Here is a 20,681-nt window from a genome sequence, read left to right as displayed (position 1 = left end):
ATGAATCATTTCTCTCCCCGCAGTCCGAGGACCTGGGCACTTGCAGTCAGTACGACGTTGGGAGGCAGAACAGGAACATGATGCCCAGCGCCAGCTGCGTCTTCCCCGGCTTCATGCTGCGTAAGCCTTCCTCCGAGACGGACATCGAGAACTGGGCTTCCAAGCACTTCAACAAGCACACGCAGGGCATCTTCCGCCGCAAGGTCTCCATCGCCAACATGCTAGCCTGGAGTAGCGAGTCCATCAAGAAGCCCATGATAATGACCGCTGACCGGAGCGTGAAGAAGGAGGCCTGTGAGGTGTTCAAGCTCATTCAGATGTACATGGGTGACCGGCGGACCAAGGCGGATCAGCTTAATGTGGCGCTGGAGATCGCCACGAAGGGCTGGAGCATGCAGGGTCTGAGGGACGAGCTCTACATCCAGCTGTGCCGGCAAACGACTGAGAACTTTAGATATGAGAGCCTCGCCAGGGGCTGGGAATTAATGGCCATCTGCCTGGCCTTCTTCCCTCCGACTCCCAAATTCCACTCTTACCTGGAAGGCTACATCTACAGGCACATGGATCCTGTGAATGACGCTAAAGGTAAGTCCCTTGTAACTGGAAAGTCTCCCAACCTCACAAGATCACTGAGAATCCTCTTTGTTGTAAGCTCTCGAAAATGCACAACGCACTAAAAATATTACATCTTTCGGTGGCTTTATCTGCTACATCTCCACTGGGTGGTAATAGTTAGCTCCCTATATTAGTCATTAGACACTGATAGGTTACAATAGTTATGGTCTTCTTTTTGCCTAATATCTATATAAGTATTGCACACAAGATGCTGGAGGAATTCAGCAGGTCAGGCAGCATCTATGGAGGGGAGTAAACAGTCGACATTTCAAGTCAAGACCCTTCATCAAGACTGGAAAGGAAGAGGTAATTAAACAGAATAAGAAGGTGGGAGAGAGGGGAAGGAGTACAAGCTGGCAGGTGATAGGTAACACCAGGAGAGGGGGAAAGTGGGTGGGCGGGGGAGGAGGAATGAAGTAAGAAGCTGAGAATTGATAGGTAGAAGAGGTAAAGGGCCGACAAAGAAGGAATATGACAGGAGAGGAGAGTGGACCATGGGAGAAAGGGAAGGTGGAGGGGAACTGGTGGAAGGTGATGGGCAGATGAGGAGAAAGGAAGGGGTAAGAGGGGAGCCAGAATGGGGAATTGAAAAGGAGCTAGGGGATGAAATTACCAGAAGCTGGAGAAATCAATGTTCATATCATCAGATTGGAGGCTACCCAGACAAAAGGTTGTTTCTTCATCCTGCGATAGGCATCATTGTAGCAGTAGAGGAGTTCATGACCAACTTGTCAGAATAGGAATGGGAAATAGAATTAAAACAGGTGGCCTACGACTGCACCCAGGCCAGCTGGCCCATAATGTGTCCAGGAATTAACAGGAGGGTCGAGTGTGGGGGATCCAGCTCTGGGTTAAGTGAGATATTATCCTCTGTTAAGATAGAAATGACTCATCCAGCATTGATTTAATTTCATATTTTAGTTTCTCGTCTCTCTTGGCTTCAACACCCTCCCTTAACAAAAACTTTAGTCCCTCCAGAATGCAGTTTTTTGGGAAGAACTAAGTCATAAATTTTCGCCTGTGTGAGGATGTACTTCCTGATCTCACTGTTGGGGCCTCTCTCCCGTTCAGGAATTATGCCTCCATTTCTGGAGTTCTCTAATGTGAGGAAATAGTTTCCCCACTATAAACCCTATCAAAACAATTAATCATTTTAAACAGGTTTCACCTAAGAATTCATTCATTCATTCTGTCTGGCAAACTAGTTTAAATTTATGGGGTCACATAAGCAACATATAAATTCTTAATATGGTAGAGTAAATGAAATCTAGCTATTTATTTTGATTAAATTAAAACTCCCACCATTAGCATAAATCAACTATCCTAACAGTACCAAGTCATCTCCTCTGGTTCCCCAGAGTACAGCCCGGGTTTTGCCAGGACAACAACCTCCAGAACATACATACTTCAGCCTTGGTCCAAGCATGGGCAAGGACCGAATACTAAAAAATTAAAACTGGAATCCAAACTAAAAGCAGATATTATTTGAAATACTCAGCAGGTCAAGCAGCATCTGTAGCGAAAGAAACACAGTTAATATGCAACATTAATTCTGATTTATTTTCACACCAGATCTTATTTAGAGATACAGTATGATAATAGGCCCTTTCAGCCCAATGAACCCACACTGCCCAGTTATACCCAAGTAACTAATTAACCAGATAACCCGTATATCTTTGGAATGTGGGAAGAAACAGGAGCACTGGAGGAGACTCAGACAGTCATGGGGAGAACATACAGTACAAATTCCTTACAGGCAGCGACAGAATTGAACTGGCTGGCACTGTAATAGCATTATGTTAACCGCTACACTACGGTGCTGCCCCTAGATGCTGTCTGACCTGCTGAGTCCTGTCAGTATTCACTCTATTTCCTTAAATCGATCACTGGAGGTAAGGGAGAATGAGTGCCCTTGGTATCAAGGCAACTTCTGAATAAATCTGCAATGTATTTAGCAGGTAGGAAGGTGGATATACTTGTTGGATGTTATGCACCCTAGCCACAGGAATTACTCTTTGGTCTAAAGCCATCCATGTTCAGCTACATACAGTCTAGATCAGAAGTGGAGATGTTCCATTTCCATCCACTTGTACAGTATGAAGAAGCAGAACACGTAGCAAGACGTAGACAAGATTCAAACAGAATGTGGTAATGGAAAAGTAAAATTCATACCACACAAGCACTGGGCAATAGACATCTCAACAACACTAACCCTAGATGATCAGTGGTATGACTGTTGCTGAGATCCCGCAACCGTTATCTGAGGGACCAGTAACGTAACCACACCAATCACACATGGTTACAAAGTTCAATGTTCAAAATTAATTTATTATCAAAGTACATACATGTCACCATATACAACCCAGAGATTAGCTTAGATTAAATTATGAGGATACGCAGTCCTCTTTTATTATCATTTAGTGATGCATGCATTAAGAAATGATACAATTTGTTCCTCCAGAATGATATCACAGAAACACAAGACAAACCAAGACTAAAAAAAACTGACTAAAACCACATAATTATAACGTATAGTTACAACAGTGCAAGCAATACTGTAATTTGATAGAAGAACAGACCATGGGCACGGTAAAAAAAATCTCAGTCTCTTGAAAGTCCCATCATCTCACGCAGACAATTGAAGGAAGAGAAACTCTTCCTGCCATGAGCTTCCAGCGCCGCAAACTTGCCGATGCGACATCCTGGAAGCACCCGACTACGGTCTGACTCCGAGTCCGTCCGGAAACTTCGAGCCTCTGACCAGCTCTCCAACACTGAGGGCCGAGCACCATCTCTGCCGAGCGCTTCAACCCCGGCCCTGGCAACAGGCAATAGGCAAAGCCGAAGATTTGGGGCCTTCCCCTCCAGAGATTCTTGATCGCACAGTAGCAGCGCCAGCGAAACAGGCATTTCAGAAGTTTCTCCAGATGTTTCTCCATGCTTCTCATGGCTGTCTCCATCAAATCAGGATTGTGCACGGTACCTACTTCATCTTCTTGCAGACACTCACAGTAAATACAAAGAAACACAATAGAATCAATGAAATCTATACACAGCCAAAGGCGGACAAACAACCACTGTGCAAAAGACGAAATACAAAAAGAAAAATAGTAAATAAGTAAGTAACTACATAAATAAATAATATCGAGAATGTGAGTTGTAGAGGCCTTGAAAATGAGTACATAGGTTGTAAAATCAGTTCAGAGTTGAGGTGAGTGAAGTTATCTACTTTGGTTCAGGAGCCAAAATTGTTGTAGGTTAATAACTGTTCCCGAACTGGTGGTGTGGGACCCAGGACTCTTGGACCTTCTTCTCAATGGCAGCAGCAAGATGAGAGTGTGGTCTGGATGGAGGGGGAGCTTGATGATGGATGCCGCTTACCTGCGACAGGAGCTACGGTGATAACACACACCCACACCTTTCCAACACCCCTAGCCCTCACCACTTTCTACAAAGCACAAGTTAGCAGCATAGTGGAGTCATCTCTACTTGCCTTCTTGAGCGCAGGGCCAATGATAATCGAGTGCTCAGCATGTATTTATCTTGCCCTTTCACCACCAAGAATCAGCTGGTCTCACCTACTACCTGCCAGCTTATACCTCTTACCCGATCCCTGCCTTCTTATTCTAGTTTCTGACTGCTCCCTTTGTAATCTTGATGAAGGGACTCGACCTGAAATGTCAATTGATTATCTTTCCTTCCCACCCCCCCAATAGATACTGCCTGATTTTGTGTATGTTTTGTTCACCTCCCACACTCTAACTTCAGACATAATTTTCCTGCTCACCTGGTCTTAACTATCACCTGGCAGATTGTACTCCCTCCCCTTGCTCCACCTTGTTATTTATTTATTTATTTGTTGAGATACAGGATGGACAGAATGGGCACTTTGAGCCACGCTGGCCAGCGACCCCCCCCCCAAATTTAACCCTGGCCTAATCATGGGGCATTTAACCTACCAGCCGGTACATCTTTGGACCGTGTGAGGAAACCAGAGCACCCAGAGGAAACCCACACATTCCACAGGGAGACTATACAAACGCCTCATAGACAGCAGCGGAATTGAACTCAGTCGTTGGTGCTGTAAAACATTGTGCTAACCACCACACTCTGGCTTCTGCCTCCTACCTTTCCAGTCCTGATGAAGGTTCTTGGCCTGAAACATCAACTGTTTATTCCCCTCCATAAAATCTGCCTTATCTGCTGGGTTCCTCCAGCACTTTGTGTATATTACTTACAATTTTTCTCTGTCTGTTGACTTCATCCAATGTATATGATCATAGGGGTCACAGGAGAATTGAGAAAGAGCTGCCACCCCACCCCATCTTCCAACACTGGGTCTGCAGTCCTGCAGGTTACACCTTTTCAATTATACTTCCAAGTACTCTTCAAATGTGGTAGGGGTGCCTGCCTTCACCATCCTTTAGGAGGTGAATCCCAAACTCCTGCTGCTGTCTGAGATTGATTGAGTACTGAGCCCAAATGAACTCAACCTTCCAGTCATACCATTACCTGCCAATTATTACCCTTTGCTTCCTGTCATTGAGGCACATTTGAAGCCAATTTACTACTCACCTGTTGAGTGACATGGTTAGCGCAACACTTTATAGCACGCTGTAAGATCGGGGTTCGATTTCCACCGTTCTCGGTTAGGAGTTTCTACATTATCCCCTTGATTGCTTGGGTTTACTCCAGGCACTTTGGTTTTCTCTTATATTCCAAAGACATACCGGTTAGGGTTAGTAAGTTGTGGGTATGCCATGTTGGCACCGGAAGTGTCACAACACTTGTGGGCTGCTGAACATTACCTACACAGATTTAACTTAATGCAAAATGACACGTTTCACTGTATGTTTCTATGTATATGTGACAAATAAATCTGATCTAATCCCTTAAATCCCATTAAGGTGTAACTTAGGACCTTGTCAGAAGTGTTGCAAAAATGTTTCTGACCACAGCAAACGTAGTATTCTCATTGGTATTTTCTCAAAGATGTCAGTCGGTAATCATTCAGTCTTCCCTTAATAAATCCATACTGATTGTTACTAATTAACATGGTGCCTTTTTTAAATGAAGAATTATTCTTTCCATAATAATGGATTCCAATAATTTACCCACCATTAAAGTTTAAGTACTTGGTTTATCCCTTTCTACCTGTTTTTTAAAAAGCGGTACAAGGCTTGCAGATCAAAGCTTCCCAAGTGTTGTGATATCTACCATCAAGAGAGCAGAGGCAGCTGGCTCAGGACGACACCGTCACTAGCAGGTTCCCCTTCAGATTGCACTGTTTCCTGTCTTAGATCTAAATCCTGGAACTCCCTGTCAAAAAACACAATGAGAGTCCCTTCAGCAAGCCACAGCAGCTCATCACTACCTTCTCAAGGGGCATTTGGGAATAGGAGATGATTATTGGGCGCACTATCAACACCCACATCTCATAAATGAATACAAAACACATTTGTTCATTTATCAGAATCAGGTTTAATATCACTGGGATATGTCATGAAATGTGTCATTTTGCAACAGCTACACATTAAAAAATTACTGTGTTACAATATGAAATATATGTGTACTGCAGAAGGAGAGCAAAATAGTGACATAGTGTTCATGGGTTCTTAGACAGTTCAGAAAACCGATGGCGAAGGGGAAGCTGCTTTTTCCTAAAACATTGAGGTTGTTCCTTCAGACTCCTGGACCTCCTCCTTGATGGTAGTAATGAGAACAGGGCGTATGCTGGATGCTGAGGGTCCTTAATAAGACCATAAGCTATAGAAGAAGAATTAGGCCTTTTGGCCCATTGGGTCTGCATCATATTTGCATCAATATATTGGGCCCAGGATAGATCTTCAGAGATGTTGATGCCCAGGATCTTGAAGCTGCTCGCTCTTTCCACTACTGACCTCTTGATGAGGACTGGCATATGTTCTCCCAACTTCAACACTTACCCTTTGGTTTCTTGACCTGAAGCAGCTGCCTTTGTAAATGTCTAAGATGTCTAATAAGGATTATTATAATTAAATGTAGACAAGGCTGGATGATTCAAAGCTTCTGTTGCCACTTCGTCTGATCAGCTCTGTAAGAGAAGCATCTGTTAAGTCCTTTTTTTAATCCTTGATTCAAGCTTGAAATTTCCTTCGATTTTATTTCCCTACCTAGAATGGGGCATTAATTCAAGAGTGCTTTAATTTCCACATCTGTATGTTTTGGATGATGAATTATCAGGGCAGCTCGGTCCATCCTGCACTATACATGTGTCCCATGTCTTATTATACATCCACACTTTGATGCCACTGCTCATACAGGTTATTGGAATGGCTTTTTGTTCCACCACTGTTTAAATAATTTATTTGAGTACGAGAAACCATAGAAACCATAGAAGCTACAGCACAGAAACAGGCCTTTTGGCCCTTCTTGGCTGTGCCGAACCATTTTCTGCCTAGTCCCACTGACCTGCACACGGACCATATCCCTCCATATACCTCCCATCCATGTATCTGTCCAATTTATTCTTAAATGTTAAAAAAAGAACCCGCATTTACCACCTCGTCTGGCAGCTCATTCCATACTCTCACCACTCTCTGTGTGAAGAAGCCCCGACAATGTTCCCTTTAAACTTTTCCCCCCTCACCCTTAACCCATGTCCTCTGGTTTTTTTCTCCCCTTGCCTCAGTGGAAAAAGCCTGCTTGCATTCACTCTATCTATACCCATCATAATTTTATATACCTCTATCAAATCTCCCCTCATTCTTCTACGCTCCATGGAATAAAGTCCTAACCTATTCGACCTTTCTCTGTAACTGAGTTTCTCAAGTCCCGGCAACATCCTTGTAAACCTTCTCTGCACTCTTTCAACCTTATTTATATCCTTCCTGTAATTTGGTGACCAAAACTGAACACAATACTCCAGATTCGGCCTCACCAATGCCTTATACAACCTCATCATAACATTCCAGCTCTTATACTCAATACTTTGATTAATAAAGGTCAATGTACCAAAAGCTCTCTTTACGACCCTATCTACCTGTGGCGCCACTTTTAGGGAATTTTGTATCTGTATTCCCAGATCCCTCTGTTCCACTGCACTCCTCAGTGCCTTACCATTAACCCTGTATGTTCTACCTTGGTTTGTCCTTCCAACGTGCAATACCTCACACTTGTCTGTATTAAACTCCATCTACCATTTTTCAGCCCATTTTCCCAGCTGGTCCAAGTCCCTCTGCAGGCTCTGAAAACCTTCCTCACTGTCTACTACACCTCCAGTCTTTGTATCATCAGCAAATTTGCTGATCCAATTTACCACATTATCATCCAGATCATTGATATAGGTGACAAATAACAATGGACCCAGCACTGATCCCTGTGGCACACCACTAGTCACAGGCCTCCACTCGGAGAAGCAATTCTCTACTACCACTCTTTGGCTTCTTCCATTGAGAAGCTGGACTAATTTTCCACTCAGTCTCTAGAAATTATTTCTAACCACACGTACCAAGAAACAGAGAATTCCTCACTTGACCCTCAACCATCACTCAATGATAACTTCACTCAACTTCACTTGCCCCATTACTGAACTGTTCCCACAACTTATGGACTCCCTTTCAAGGACGCTTCATCTCAGATTTTCAACATTTATTGTTTATTTTCTTCTTGTGTATTTACACAGTTTGTTGTCTTTCGCAAATTGGTTGTTTGTCCATCCTGTTGGGTACAGACTTTCATTGATTCTATTATCTTTCTTGTATTTACTGAGTATGCTTGCAAGAAGATGTACCTCAGGGTTGTATATGTCGACATATATGTACTTTGATACCAAATTTACTTTGATATTTGCAGAAGGAAAGCAGTTTTAGTAATTGATCTAGTGCTAGTTTGAAGTTGAGAAATGTTCTAACTGAGGCATGGAACAATGCACTCATTGGCCACTTTATTAGGTATATGTGTGCACCTACTTGTTAATGCAAATATTTAATCAGCCAATCATGTTGCAGCAACTCAATGCATAAAAGCTTGCAGACATGGTCAAGAGGTTCAGTTGTTGTTCAGCCCAAACACCAGAATGGGGAAGAAATGTGATCTAAGTGACTTTGACTGTGGAATGATTGTTGGTGCCAGACAGGGTGGCTTGAGTATCTCGGAAACTGTTGCTGTCTTGGGTTGTTCATGCATAAATCCCAGAATTTGCAGAAAATGGTGTGAAAAACAAAAAAAAAATTGAGCAAGTAGGAGTTCTGTGGGTGAAACGCCTTGTTATGAGCGAAGTCAGAGGAGAAAGGCCAGACTGGTTCAAGCTGACAGGAAGTTAACAATAACTCAAATAACCATGTGTTGCGACCAGGATGTGCATAAGAGCTTCTCTAAGTGCACATAATGCTGAACCTTGAAGTGAATGGGTTTTAGCAGCAGAAGATTACAAACGTACACTCAGTGGCCTCTTTATTAGGTTCAGGAGGTACCAAATAAAGTGGCCGCTGTCTACATATATTTATGTGGATGGCAGTACTTGCATTTATCACTTCCTTGTTAAACAGGATGCTGCCAAAGTACTTTTGTATGTGACTCCCTTATCTATTTGTCTGTTTGTCCTTTTTCACTGATCTCCCTCCTGGCACTTATCCCTGCCAGCAGGATAATTCCTAGATCAGTCCCTACACCTCCTCCTTCCCCACCATTCAGCGCCCCAAACAGTCTTTCCAGGAGAGGTGATACTTCACCTGACAGTCTGTCGGGATCGTCTACTATAACTGGTCCCCCAACGCATCGGCCTCTGCATCAGGGGGAACCAACGTAAAATGAGGGACTGCTTCGTCAAGCACCTTTGCTCTGTCAACCACAAAAAATGGGATTTCCCAGTGGTCACCCATTTTAATTCAACTTCTTATTCCCATCCAACATGTCTGTCCAGGGCCTATTCCACTGCCACAATGAGGCCACACTAAGGCTGGAGGAGCAACACCTCATATTCCATCTAGGTAGCCCCCAATCTGATGGCATGTACATCGATTTCTCTAACTTACCCCCTCCCCCTTCTGTCTTTTGCCATTCTCCATTCTGGCTCCTCTCTTGCCCCTTCTCTTCTACTTACCTGCCCATCACCTCTCCCCGGTGTCCCTCCTCCTTCAGTAACTTGCTTTTCTACAAATGATCCTCTGTGTAACAAAAAGGAAGTGCTGGTACTTTGGCAAAGACCATCCTTTTTCCCATCTGCTCTCTCGGTTTTTACTGATAGGATAACTGAGGAGCATCTTTGAAACGATTCCATTAGTTATTCATTCAAAGTGAGGAACAAGACATTTGTAAATTCTGACAGTATTCTGCCACATGGGGATGTGTTTGCTTTTTCAGAACTAAAATTACACAACATGTGTTCAACTTTGAACTGGAAGCTAAAATGACAAGGCTGATGGAGAGAACATACAAACTCCTCAGGGACAGTGCTGGAATGAACTCTGAACTCTGATACCCCGAGCTGTAATAGTGTTGAGCAAACTGCTACACTACTATAGCTCTGCTGCTGTAGCCCATCCACTTCAAGGTTTGACGTGTTGTGTGTTCAGAAATGCTCTTCTGCACCCCACTGTGTAACACATGGTTATTTGAGCTACTGTCACTTTCCTGTCAGCATGAACCAGTCTGGCCATTCTCCTCTGACCTCTCCCATTATCAAGTCTTTTCCGCCCACAGAAATGCCACTCTCTGGATGATTTTTGTTTTTCATTCCATTCTCTGTAAACTCTACTAGACTGTTGTGCATGAAAATCCCAGGAGATCAGCAGTTTCTAAGATACTCAAACCACCCAAAATGGCACCAACAATCATTCCACGGTCTAAATCACTTAGATTGCATTTTTTTTTAGATTATGAGGACACTCTGTCCTTGTTTATTGTCATTTAGAAATGCATGCATTAAAAATTGATAAAACATTCCTCCAGAATGATATCACAAGAAAAACACAGGACAAACCAAGACTAAAACTGACAAAACCACATAATTATAACATATAGTTACAACAGTGCAAAGCAATACCATAACTGGATAAAGAGCAGACCATGGGCACAGTAAAAAAAAGTCTCAAAGTCCCGATAGACTCATCATCTCACGCAGGTGGCAGAAGGGAGAAACTCTCCCCACCATGAACCCCCAAGCGCCACCAACCTGCTGATGCAGCACCATTGGAAGCACCCGACCGCAGCGGACTCTGAGTCCATCCGAAAACTTCGAGCCTCCGACCAGCCCCTCCAACACAACCTCTCCGAGCACTCCGACCCTGCCCTGGCCACCGAGCAACAAGCAAAGCTGAGGACTCAGGGACAGTAACAGCAGCAGCGAAGCAGGCATTTCAGAAGTTTCACCAGATGTTCCTCCATGCTCTCACATCCATCTCCATCAAATCAGGATTGTGCACGGCACCCTACTTGACAAATAACAGACAAATAAGCATTTCTTCCCCATTCTGATGTTTAGTCTGACCAACAGCTGAACCTCATGACCATATCTACATGCTTTAATGCATTGAGTTGCTGCCACACAATTGGCTGATATTTGCATTAATGATTAGGTGTACCTAATAAAGTGGTCATTGAGTGTATTTTTAAATTTTACTGTACTTGTAACTGGTAAATGTGAGACTATATCAGAAGCAAATTTATTGCTTTTCACTGTGGTTCTTTTATCAAGCTTTCCTTTCTTCTAAGCTTTAATTTCATACTGGCTGCTCTATTTTTCTCATTGAAATCGTGATCTGTAAAACAATGAAAAATCAATGGGCTTCAGCTGTCTGGGACCCCTTGACTGAACGTTAAAATCAATTCTTGTTCCTCGTCCTTGGTGAAGGAAAAGTCTTTCAGGTTGTCATTGTTCACTTCTTACAGCACCGTGGCGCAGGACAAGACCAAGATTAAAAGCTTAACCATTTCACTGCTGTAAAGGGGATTAATTTCTCCCCTAATTTTCTCCATTTTTTACTGTGTTCTTGTTTTTATGTCAGTGGAGACTCAGCTGCAGCAGTCTCAATGGTTTGTGAATTTGAGTTCCACTTTGTATCCTGAGTGTGTGCTATATGGTCAAGTTTGTCACCCCTATAAAATACACATTGAAAATTACAACTCTCATGTGAAGCTTTGGTCATGTTGAATGGTGGTTGTTGTGGCAGCAGTCTCACCCAACCTGAGGGGAAAGGCCTGTTTGCATTTACCCTATCTATACCACTCATAATTGTGTATACCTCTATCAAATCTCCCCTCATTCTCCAACACTCCAGGGAATAAAGTCCGAACCTGTTCAACCTTTCCTTATAACTCAGGTCAGCAGAAAAGGTTATTGGCTGCAGTCTACCATCACTGTGGGACTTGTATGTGCCCAGGACAAAGAAGTGTGTAGGAAAAGTCATTGCTGACACTACTGTCCCTGCAAACTGCCTTTTGCTAAAGCTCCCTTCTGCAAAGTGCTAAAGGGCTATTGAAATAAATCCTCATACCAATTTAAAAGTTTCCTCCCCCAGGCAGTTACTGACCAACCATTCTAGTTAACCTACCCCACCCCCTCTATCTATTACCTCAGTGTCTGCAGTGCACAGTAAACACTTTAATCCACTTTTTATAATGTTGCTTGCACTGTAAATACATGTTGCTGTTTATTTATTTATGCACATTTTATTCCATATTCATCCTTTAACCATTAACTTCATCATCTTTTATTTATTTATAATTCTTTATAGAATTCTTTTTTTCTTTATTTAATTGTTGGTCATTGTTTTTTTGTTGCACCAACACACCACAGTAAATTCCTAATACATTATAAATGTATATGGCAAATAAAGGTGATCCTCATTCTGATATTATTTCAAGCAGGATTGTGGAGAGTTTCTTCTGGTGCTAGTATTGTTCACAGTCAATTTTTCACAGTGGTTTGCTGTAAATTCTGGATCCCTTTACCATCAGACAGGGTCTGTGAGATGTCGCTCCTAGTGCTCCCAAGCCATTGGGTATGGGAGTAGTTTAAAGAGTCTCCCCGATAACACATCATCATAAAAGCTGAAGGAGTTCAAGATGGCAGCAAGATAATCAGCCTGTTCTCAAGATAAATAAAATTGTGTATGCCAATCATGTCCAGATCTCAAAGGAAAGAAAATAAGTAAGACTGATTATAAGACCGTGAGACATAGGAAGGAATTAAGCCATTCAGCCCACTGAGTCTGATCTGCCATTCCATCATGGCTGATTTATTATCCCTCTCAACCTCATTCTCCAGCCATCTCCCTGTAACTTTTGATACGCTGACGAATCAAGAGCATATCAACCTCCACTTTAAATATACCCAATGACTTGGCCTCCACAGCCGTCTGTGGCAATTAATTCCCCAGATTCACCATCCTCTGGATAAAGAAATGCCTCCTCATCTCTGTTATAAAGGAAGATTTTTCTATTCTGAGGCTGCGCTTTCTGGTGCTAGACCTCCCCACTATAGGAAACGTCCTCTCCATGTCCAGTCTATCTAGGCTGTTCAGTATTCAATAGGTTTCAATGAGATCACCCTCATTTCTCTAAACTCCAGAAAGTACAGGCCCAGAGCCATCGAATGCAACTCGTACATTAACCCTCTCATTCCTGGAATTATTCATGTGAGGCCCAAAGAAAAGAAAATTGGTAAGGTAGATTATCTGCAAGATGGGGATCACCTTGCAGCTGAATCTGGGTATTCTTCAAAGTGCATTTCTTATATGCATTGGGCTTTCCTAATGGGCACACCATAAGCACTGAATGCCATATTACAGATTGGAAGAGGTGCATTGAATTGAAAGTTGTGACACGGTAATGTAGTAGTTAGCATAGCACCATCACAGTGCCAGTGACCCTGGTTGAATTACGCTGCTCTCTGTCAGGAGTTTGTACATTCTCCCTGTGACCACATGGGTTTCCTCCATGTACTCAGGTTTTCTCCCACGTTCCAAAGGCATACAGCGGAGCAACACTCCCATGTAGAAACAGAAATAAGAGATTATTCATAGGAATTCTATAAGAACATCAATGACTTGACCGAGCAACATTGCGACACGAATCATTCTCGAAACACAAGGACCCTGCAATAAGTGCTAACTGGGAGACTGCTTTAAGTAATCACAGCATGCTGAAAACCCATGCCAGATTGAACAGAAAACACAAGGGCTTCTGAGGCTTCAGTCAGTCAGAGTTGACCATGGATGTTGTGTCCTAGCTGTCTAGATACGTAAGCCTGGGCAGTACGATATGGAGAGCAAGTTGTTGCCTATGTAGCAAGCTCCCCCTCTCCACGCACTTGATGAACCTAAAGGAATGGCAGAGACCCATATAGTTTGGTACCAGCAGTATTGCAGGAGTTGCCAATCAACATTGAACTCAATATAGGACTGCCTTAGAGATTTTTCTCTCGTGGTTTACTCCCGAAGCCTTCCCCATGAGTGGGCATAGCTGCAAGGCAGTGGAGGTTTGAGATCAGAGTTTTCCTTCTCCTAGATGAGCTGCCAACCACGGCTGACGAGTCCCATCTGCCTGAAGCGACTGGTTTTAATGTGCCAGTAACCCATCTTTGCCCCTTCCCCTGTCAGTAGAAACAGTTCCGCTGGGCTTAGTAGCTAAACCACACCTGAAGATCAGGAGCTGGGCTTAGTTGTAAGAGGCTATTTGAGTCACACGCCTTTGGGAGCTTTTACTAGGTAGTGGGAGCTTGTCCCCATTACCACCCCGGGCTATAACAGCCTTAAGGAACAAGGGCTTAACTAGAAAAGACAACAATTCAATGCATAAAAGCATGCAGACACAGTCAAGAGGTTCAGGTGTTGTTCAAAACTAACATTAGAATGAGGAAGAAATGGGATCGAAGTGACTTTGACTGTGGAATGATTGTTGGTGCCAGATGGGGTGCTTTGAGTTTATCTGAAACTGCTGATCTGCTGGGATTTTCATGCACAAGTTTCTAGAGTTTATAGAGAATGATGCAAGAAAGAAAAAACATCCAGTGAACAGCAGGTTTGTATGTGAAAATATCTTGAGCGGGGCCAGAGGAGAATGGCCAAATTGGTTCAAGCTGACAGGAAGGCAACAGTAACTTAAACAACCATGTATGTACAAACAAAAGAAAATCTGCAGATACTGGGAATCCAAGCAACACAGACAAAGTGCTGTAGGATCTCAGTAGACCAGGCAGCATCTATGGAAAAAAGTACAGTCAACGTTTTAGAATAAGTTTAAGAATAAGGGGTAGACAATTTGGAACGGAGTTGAGGGAAAACTTTTTCACACAGAGGGTTGTGGTTCTGTGGAATGCTCTACCTCAGAAGGCAGCGGAGGCCAATTCTCTGGATTCTTTCAAAAAAGAGTTAGATAGATAACTTAAAGATAGTGGAATGAAGGGATATGGGGAGAAGGCAGGAAAAGGGTACTGATTGTGGATGATCAGCCATGATCACAGTGAATGGTGGTGCTGGCTCGAAGGGCTGAATGGCCTACTCCTGCACCTATTGTCTATTGTCTATTGAAACCTTTCGGCAGGACTGAAGAAAAAAGCTGACGAGTAGATTTGAAAGGTGGAGAGAGGGGAGAGAGAAACGCCAAGCAATAGGTGAAACTTGGGAGTGGGGAGGGATGAAGCAAAGAACTGGGAAGTTGATTGGTGAAGGAAGCAGAAGACCATGGAAGAAAGAAGAAAAGGATGGGGAGCACCAGAGGGAGGCAATGGGCAGGCAAGGAGATAACATGAGAGAGGGACAAGGGGATGGGAAATGGTGAAGGGGGGGTTGGGTGGTGGAGGCATTACTGGAAGTTTGAGAAATCAATGTTCATGCCATCAGGTTGGAGGCTACCCAAATGAAATATAAGGTGTTGTTCCTCCAACCTAAGTGTGGCCTTATCCCAATAGTGGTGGGGGCCTTGGATGGATATATTGGAATGGGAATGGGAAGTGGAATTAAAGTGGGTGACTACTGGGAGATCCCGCTTTTTCTGGCGGATGGAGTGTCGATGCTCGGCAAAGCGGTCTCCCAATCTATATCAGGTCTCACCAACATGTATGTGCAGAAGGGTGTCTCTATATGCACAGCACACCAAATCGTGAAGTGGATGGGCTACAAGAGCAGAAGAACATGAACACATGAACATACAAAAATACTCTCAGCGGCCACTATTTGGTAGTGTACTTAAAGTAGTCACTGAGTGTATATTCATGTCAGTTCTGCTCCCCAGCCAAAGCAAAACATCAAATGCCTGGAGAGGCTTTGTTTTCTTTTTGAGAACCATTGGACCATGCCTCAATACCAGGAGCCAATCTGGTCAACTGTTGTTTCATTCCTTCTGAGTTAATTCTATCTCCTTCCTTGAGCATGGAGACCAAAACTATGCAGAATTCTCTAGTTATAGTTTCCCTGTGTCGTTGAGGGAATTTGTCTTTAAATTTGTACTCCAGTACTTCATAATAAAGCCTAACATATCATTTGTTTTAACTAATTGCCTACTGTGACTGTATGTTAGCTTTGTGATTCATGTGCACTCAACTTCCTTCTAATGCCATCAAGCTACTTGCTCTATTTAGAAGCACTCTAATTTGCAATTTTTACTGCCACAGTTGATTTCAAGTATCTATTTGAGGACAAGTTAAAAACATTTAGTTTGTTTCCTTTGGTAGAGGTTTCAAGATGGTGAATCATCGACAGTCCTCCTTGATGTCCATTGCTCATTGTGTTAAGGGGTTCAAGTACATGGAATGTAGAATGTAGAATCAGAATCACCAGAATCGGAATTATTGACATATTTCGTGAAATTTGTTGTGTTGTGGCAGCAATATAGTGCAATACATAAAAATTCTATAAATTACAAGAAATATATATTGATATAATAGGAATGTATATTAAGATATAATATAGATTATTAATATGATATGTATAATATAATAAGAAATATATGCATATATTAACATTTGAATTAAATAAGGAGGGCAAAAAGAGAGCAAAAAAATTAGTGAGGTACTGTTCATGGATTGGCTCATTTTCCCTTCAGAAATTTGATGGAGGATGGGAAGAAGGTATTCTTAAAATGTTGAATGTGTGTGTGTGTGTGTGTGTGTGTGTGTTTTTTCACCTCCTCCCTTATGGGCAATGAGAAGAGGGCATGTCCTGGATGGTGAAGGCCCTTAATGATGGGTGCTGTCTTTTTGAGGCATCATCTTTCGAAGATGTCCTTGATGCTGGGGAGGCTAGTGCCCACGACGGCGCTGGGTGAGCTTACAACATTCTGCAGCTTTTTCTGATCCTGTATTATACCAAACGGTGATGCAATCAGTAAGAATGCTCTCCACGGTATATCTTACTAGAGTCTTTTGTGACATACCAAGTCTCTTCAAACTCCAACTGAAATAGAGCCACTGCCATGCCTTCTTTGTAATTGCATCCACAAAATGCTGGAGGAAATCAGAAGGCCAGGCAGTATCTATGGAAGAAAGTACTATTGACGTTTTGGGTCGAGGCCCTTCAGCAGGATCTTCTGAACCGTCCTGTTTAAACGTTGTTTAAACGTCTTTAAGCAATAATGTACCGTGGTGGTGACTGTAGGACGGTACAGGCCTTTTGGCCCACAATGTTGTGCTGACCTTTTAACCTTCTCCAAGACAATCTAACCCTTCCCTCCTACATAGCCCTCCATTTTTCTATCATCCAGCTGCCTTTTTAAGAGAAGTAGTTGGGGGTGTCAATTGAAAGTGACGATAATAAAAGTAAGTGAGCGAATTGAATTAGAAAAATGTGGTATTACATGTAGAGGGAACTAATAGTTAATGTTTTTCCTGTAAAATTTTCCATATGTCGATCCTGCTGTTTGCATTAGCTTTATAATAAGAGCATTAAAAAATGTGTCTGCTCTACAGTTCAGTATGATTGTGACTCACCTTTCATCTCCACCACATGCTTACACTATCCCTTGATTCCATTAATATCTACAAGTCTATCGATTTCTGCCTTGATTATTCCATCCAATTGAACTTCCTCAGGCCTCTTGGGTACAGAATACCAAAGATTCAGCAACCACTGGATAAAGAGATTTCTTCTCATCGCTACCTGGAATCAGATAGAGACAGCACAGAGGCCTATCACCTTCCAGCTTGTACTTCTTCTCCTCTCCCACCACCTTATTCTGGCTTCTTTCCCCTTCTTTTCCAGTCCTGATGAAGGGTCTCAGCCCAAAATGTGATTAACATTTCTAGTCACATTTTTACCCTTGAAAATGTAGACCACTTTCCCTACCTTGGCAGCGTTCTCTCCTCAAAAGCAGACATCGACTCAGAGATCAACCACCACAAGTAGTGCTACTAGAGCCTATCCAAGATTAAGGAAAAGAGTCTTTGAAGACCATGACCTACAGGTCCAAACAAAACTTATGGCTTATAGAGCAGTCATCTTCCAACATTACTGCATAGAGTTGAATCACGGTCCACCTCCATTAGCAACACACACAAAATGCTGGAGAAACTCAGCAGGTCAGACAGCATCTATGGAAATGAGTGAACAGTCGACAATTCAGTCGGAGACCCTTCATCTGTAGCTGTCCTGAGTCCTGATGCAGGTTTTGGCTTGAAACATCAACACGTGTGATAGAGGCCCTTCAGCCTACCAAGATCCTGACCGTCAATCACTCAGCTACACCAAAACCATTTTAATCTTCCCACATTGCCATCAACTTGTTACCTCCTCCCCCTACTCCCATTCCCAGATTGTACCATTCACTAGGACAGAGATGCAATTGGCAATTTATAGCAGCCAATTAAACCATCACTAATCATAACACCATAAGACATAGGAGCAGAATTAGGCCATTCAGCCCATCGAGTCTACTTCGCCTTTCTATCATGGCTGATCCCAGATCCCACTCAACCCTATACACCTGCCTTATCGCTGTATCCTTTGATGCCCTGACCAATCAGGAAACGATCAACTTCCGCCTTAAATATATGCACGGACTTGGCCTCCTCTGCAGTCTGTGGCACAGCATTGCACAGATTTACTACTCTCTGGCTAAAAAAATTCCACCTTATCTCTGTTCTAAAGGGTCACCCCTCAGTTTTGAGGCTGTGTCCACTAATCCTGGATTACCATAGGAAACATCCTCTCCACATCCAACCTATCTAGTCCTTTCAACATTCAGTAAGTTTCATTGAGATCCCCTTGCATTCTTCTAAATTCCAGTGAGTACAGGCCCAAAGCTGCCAAATAATCCTCATATGTTAACCCCTTCATTCCCGGAATCATCCTCGTGAACCTTCTTTGGGCTCTCTCCAATGACAACACATCCTTTCTGAGATATGGGGCCCAAAACTGTTGACAACACTCTAAGTGCAGCCTGACTAGTATCTTATAAAGGCTCAGCATTATTTCCTTGCTTTTATATTCTATTCCCCTTGAAATAAATGCCAACATTGCATTTGCCTTCTTTACCACAGACTCTACCTGTAAATTAACCTTCTGGGAGTCTTGCACAAGGACTCCCAAGTCCCTCTGATGTTTGAACCTTCTCCCCATTTAGATATTAGCCCGCATTATTGTTCCTTTTACCAAAATGCATTATCGTACATTTCCCAACACTGTATTCCATCTGCCACTTGTTCGTCCATTCTTTCAGTCCTGCTGCAATCGAATTGCTTCCTCAGCACTACCTACCTGTCCACCTATCTTCGTATCATCAGCAAACTTTACCACAAAGCCTTCAATTCCATTATCCAAATCATTGACAAACTATGTGAAAAGCAGCGGTCCCAATACTGACCCCTGAGGGACACCACTGGTCACCGGCAGCCAACCAGAAAAGGCTCCTTTTATTCCCACTCACTGCCTTCTGCCTGTCAGCCATTCTGCTATCCATGCCAGTATCTCTCCTGTAACACCATAGTATTTTATCTAGTTAAGCAGCCTCATGTGGCACCTTATCAAAAGCCTTCTGAAAGTCCAAGTAAGTGACATCCACTGCCTCTCCTTTGTCTATACTGCTTGTTACTTCCTCGAAGAACTCTTAACAGATTTGTCAGGCAAGATTTCCCTTTACAGAAACCATCTTTGGGATGTGGAAAGAAACTGGAGCACCAAGACAAAGCCCACAGAGTTAGCACCCAGGCAGCATTGGCAAATGGCCTGTACTCACTGGAGTTTTTTAAAAAATGCTCCTGATATGTAAAAGTTTTGTCACTCCTTTAACTATTCTAACCCTTCGAGCTCCCAGCTGACATCAGTATGGGAGCAACACACACAAAATGCTGGAGGAACTCAGCAGGTTAGCCGATATATATAGGGGAATATACCATCAACATGTCGGTCGAAGACTCTTTGTCAGTACTGAAGAGGAAGGGAGAAGAAGCCAAAATAAGAAGATGGGGGGAGGGGAAGGAGTACAAGCTGGCAGGTGATAGTTGAGAACAGGTGAGGAGGAAGGTGAGTGGTGGGACTATGGGAGTCCCAGAATGATTGTTGCACCTAGAGGTGGTTTGTCATCCTCAGTTCAAAGGCAGTTAGAGATGGGCAATAAATGTTGGCCTTTGTTATTGATAGGATGCAGAACTGGGCTGAGAAGTGGCAGATGGAGTTCAACCCAGATACGTGTGAGGTGGTTCATTTTGGTAGGTCACATATGATGACAGAATATAGTGTTAATGGTAAGACTCTTGGCATTGTGGAGGATCAGAGGGATCTTGGGTTCTGAGTCCATAGGACACTCAAAGCTGCTGCACAGGTTGACTCTGTGGTTAAGAAGGCATACGGTGCATGGCCTTCATCAATCACAGAATTGAGTTTAGGAGCCAAGAGGTAATGTTGCAGCTATCTCGGACCCTGGTCAGACCCCACTTGGAGTACTGTGCTCAGTTCTGGTTGCCTCACTATAGGAAGGATTTAAAAACTGTAGAAAGGGTGCAGAGGAGATTTACAAGGATGTTGCCTGGATTGGGGAGTGTGCCTTATGAGAATAGGTTGAGTGAACTTGGCCTTTTTTCCTTGGAGCGATGGAGGATGAGAGGTGACCTGATAGAGGTGTATAAGATGATGAGAGGCATTGATCATGTGGAG

The 20,681-nt window shown here is 43.1% G+C and overlaps 1 protein-coding gene across 1 annotated transcript in view; it reads left to right on the top strand.

Annotated features, from left to right (window-relative positions):
• arhgap39 (Rho GTPase activating protein 39) overlaps positions 1 to 20,681 on the top strand; it is a 682,545-nt gene that overhangs the window by 495,881 nt on the left and 165,983 nt on the right. The window contains 1 exon segment of the mRNA XM_072252088.1: positions 24 to 585. Within this exon segment, the coding sequence (XP_072108189.1) occupies positions 24 to 585 (562 nt within the window).

This window comes from Mobula birostris, chromosome 3 (genome assembly GCF_030028105.1).
Source record: "Mobula birostris isolate sMobBir1 chromosome 3, sMobBir1.hap1, whole genome shotgun sequence".
In the NCBI taxonomy this organism is placed as follows: Eukaryota; Metazoa; Chordata; class Chondrichthyes; order Myliobatiformes; family Myliobatidae; genus Mobula; species Mobula birostris.
Note: the sequence above shows the minus strand (reverse complement) of the source record. Positions and strands in the feature narration are given on the sequence as shown.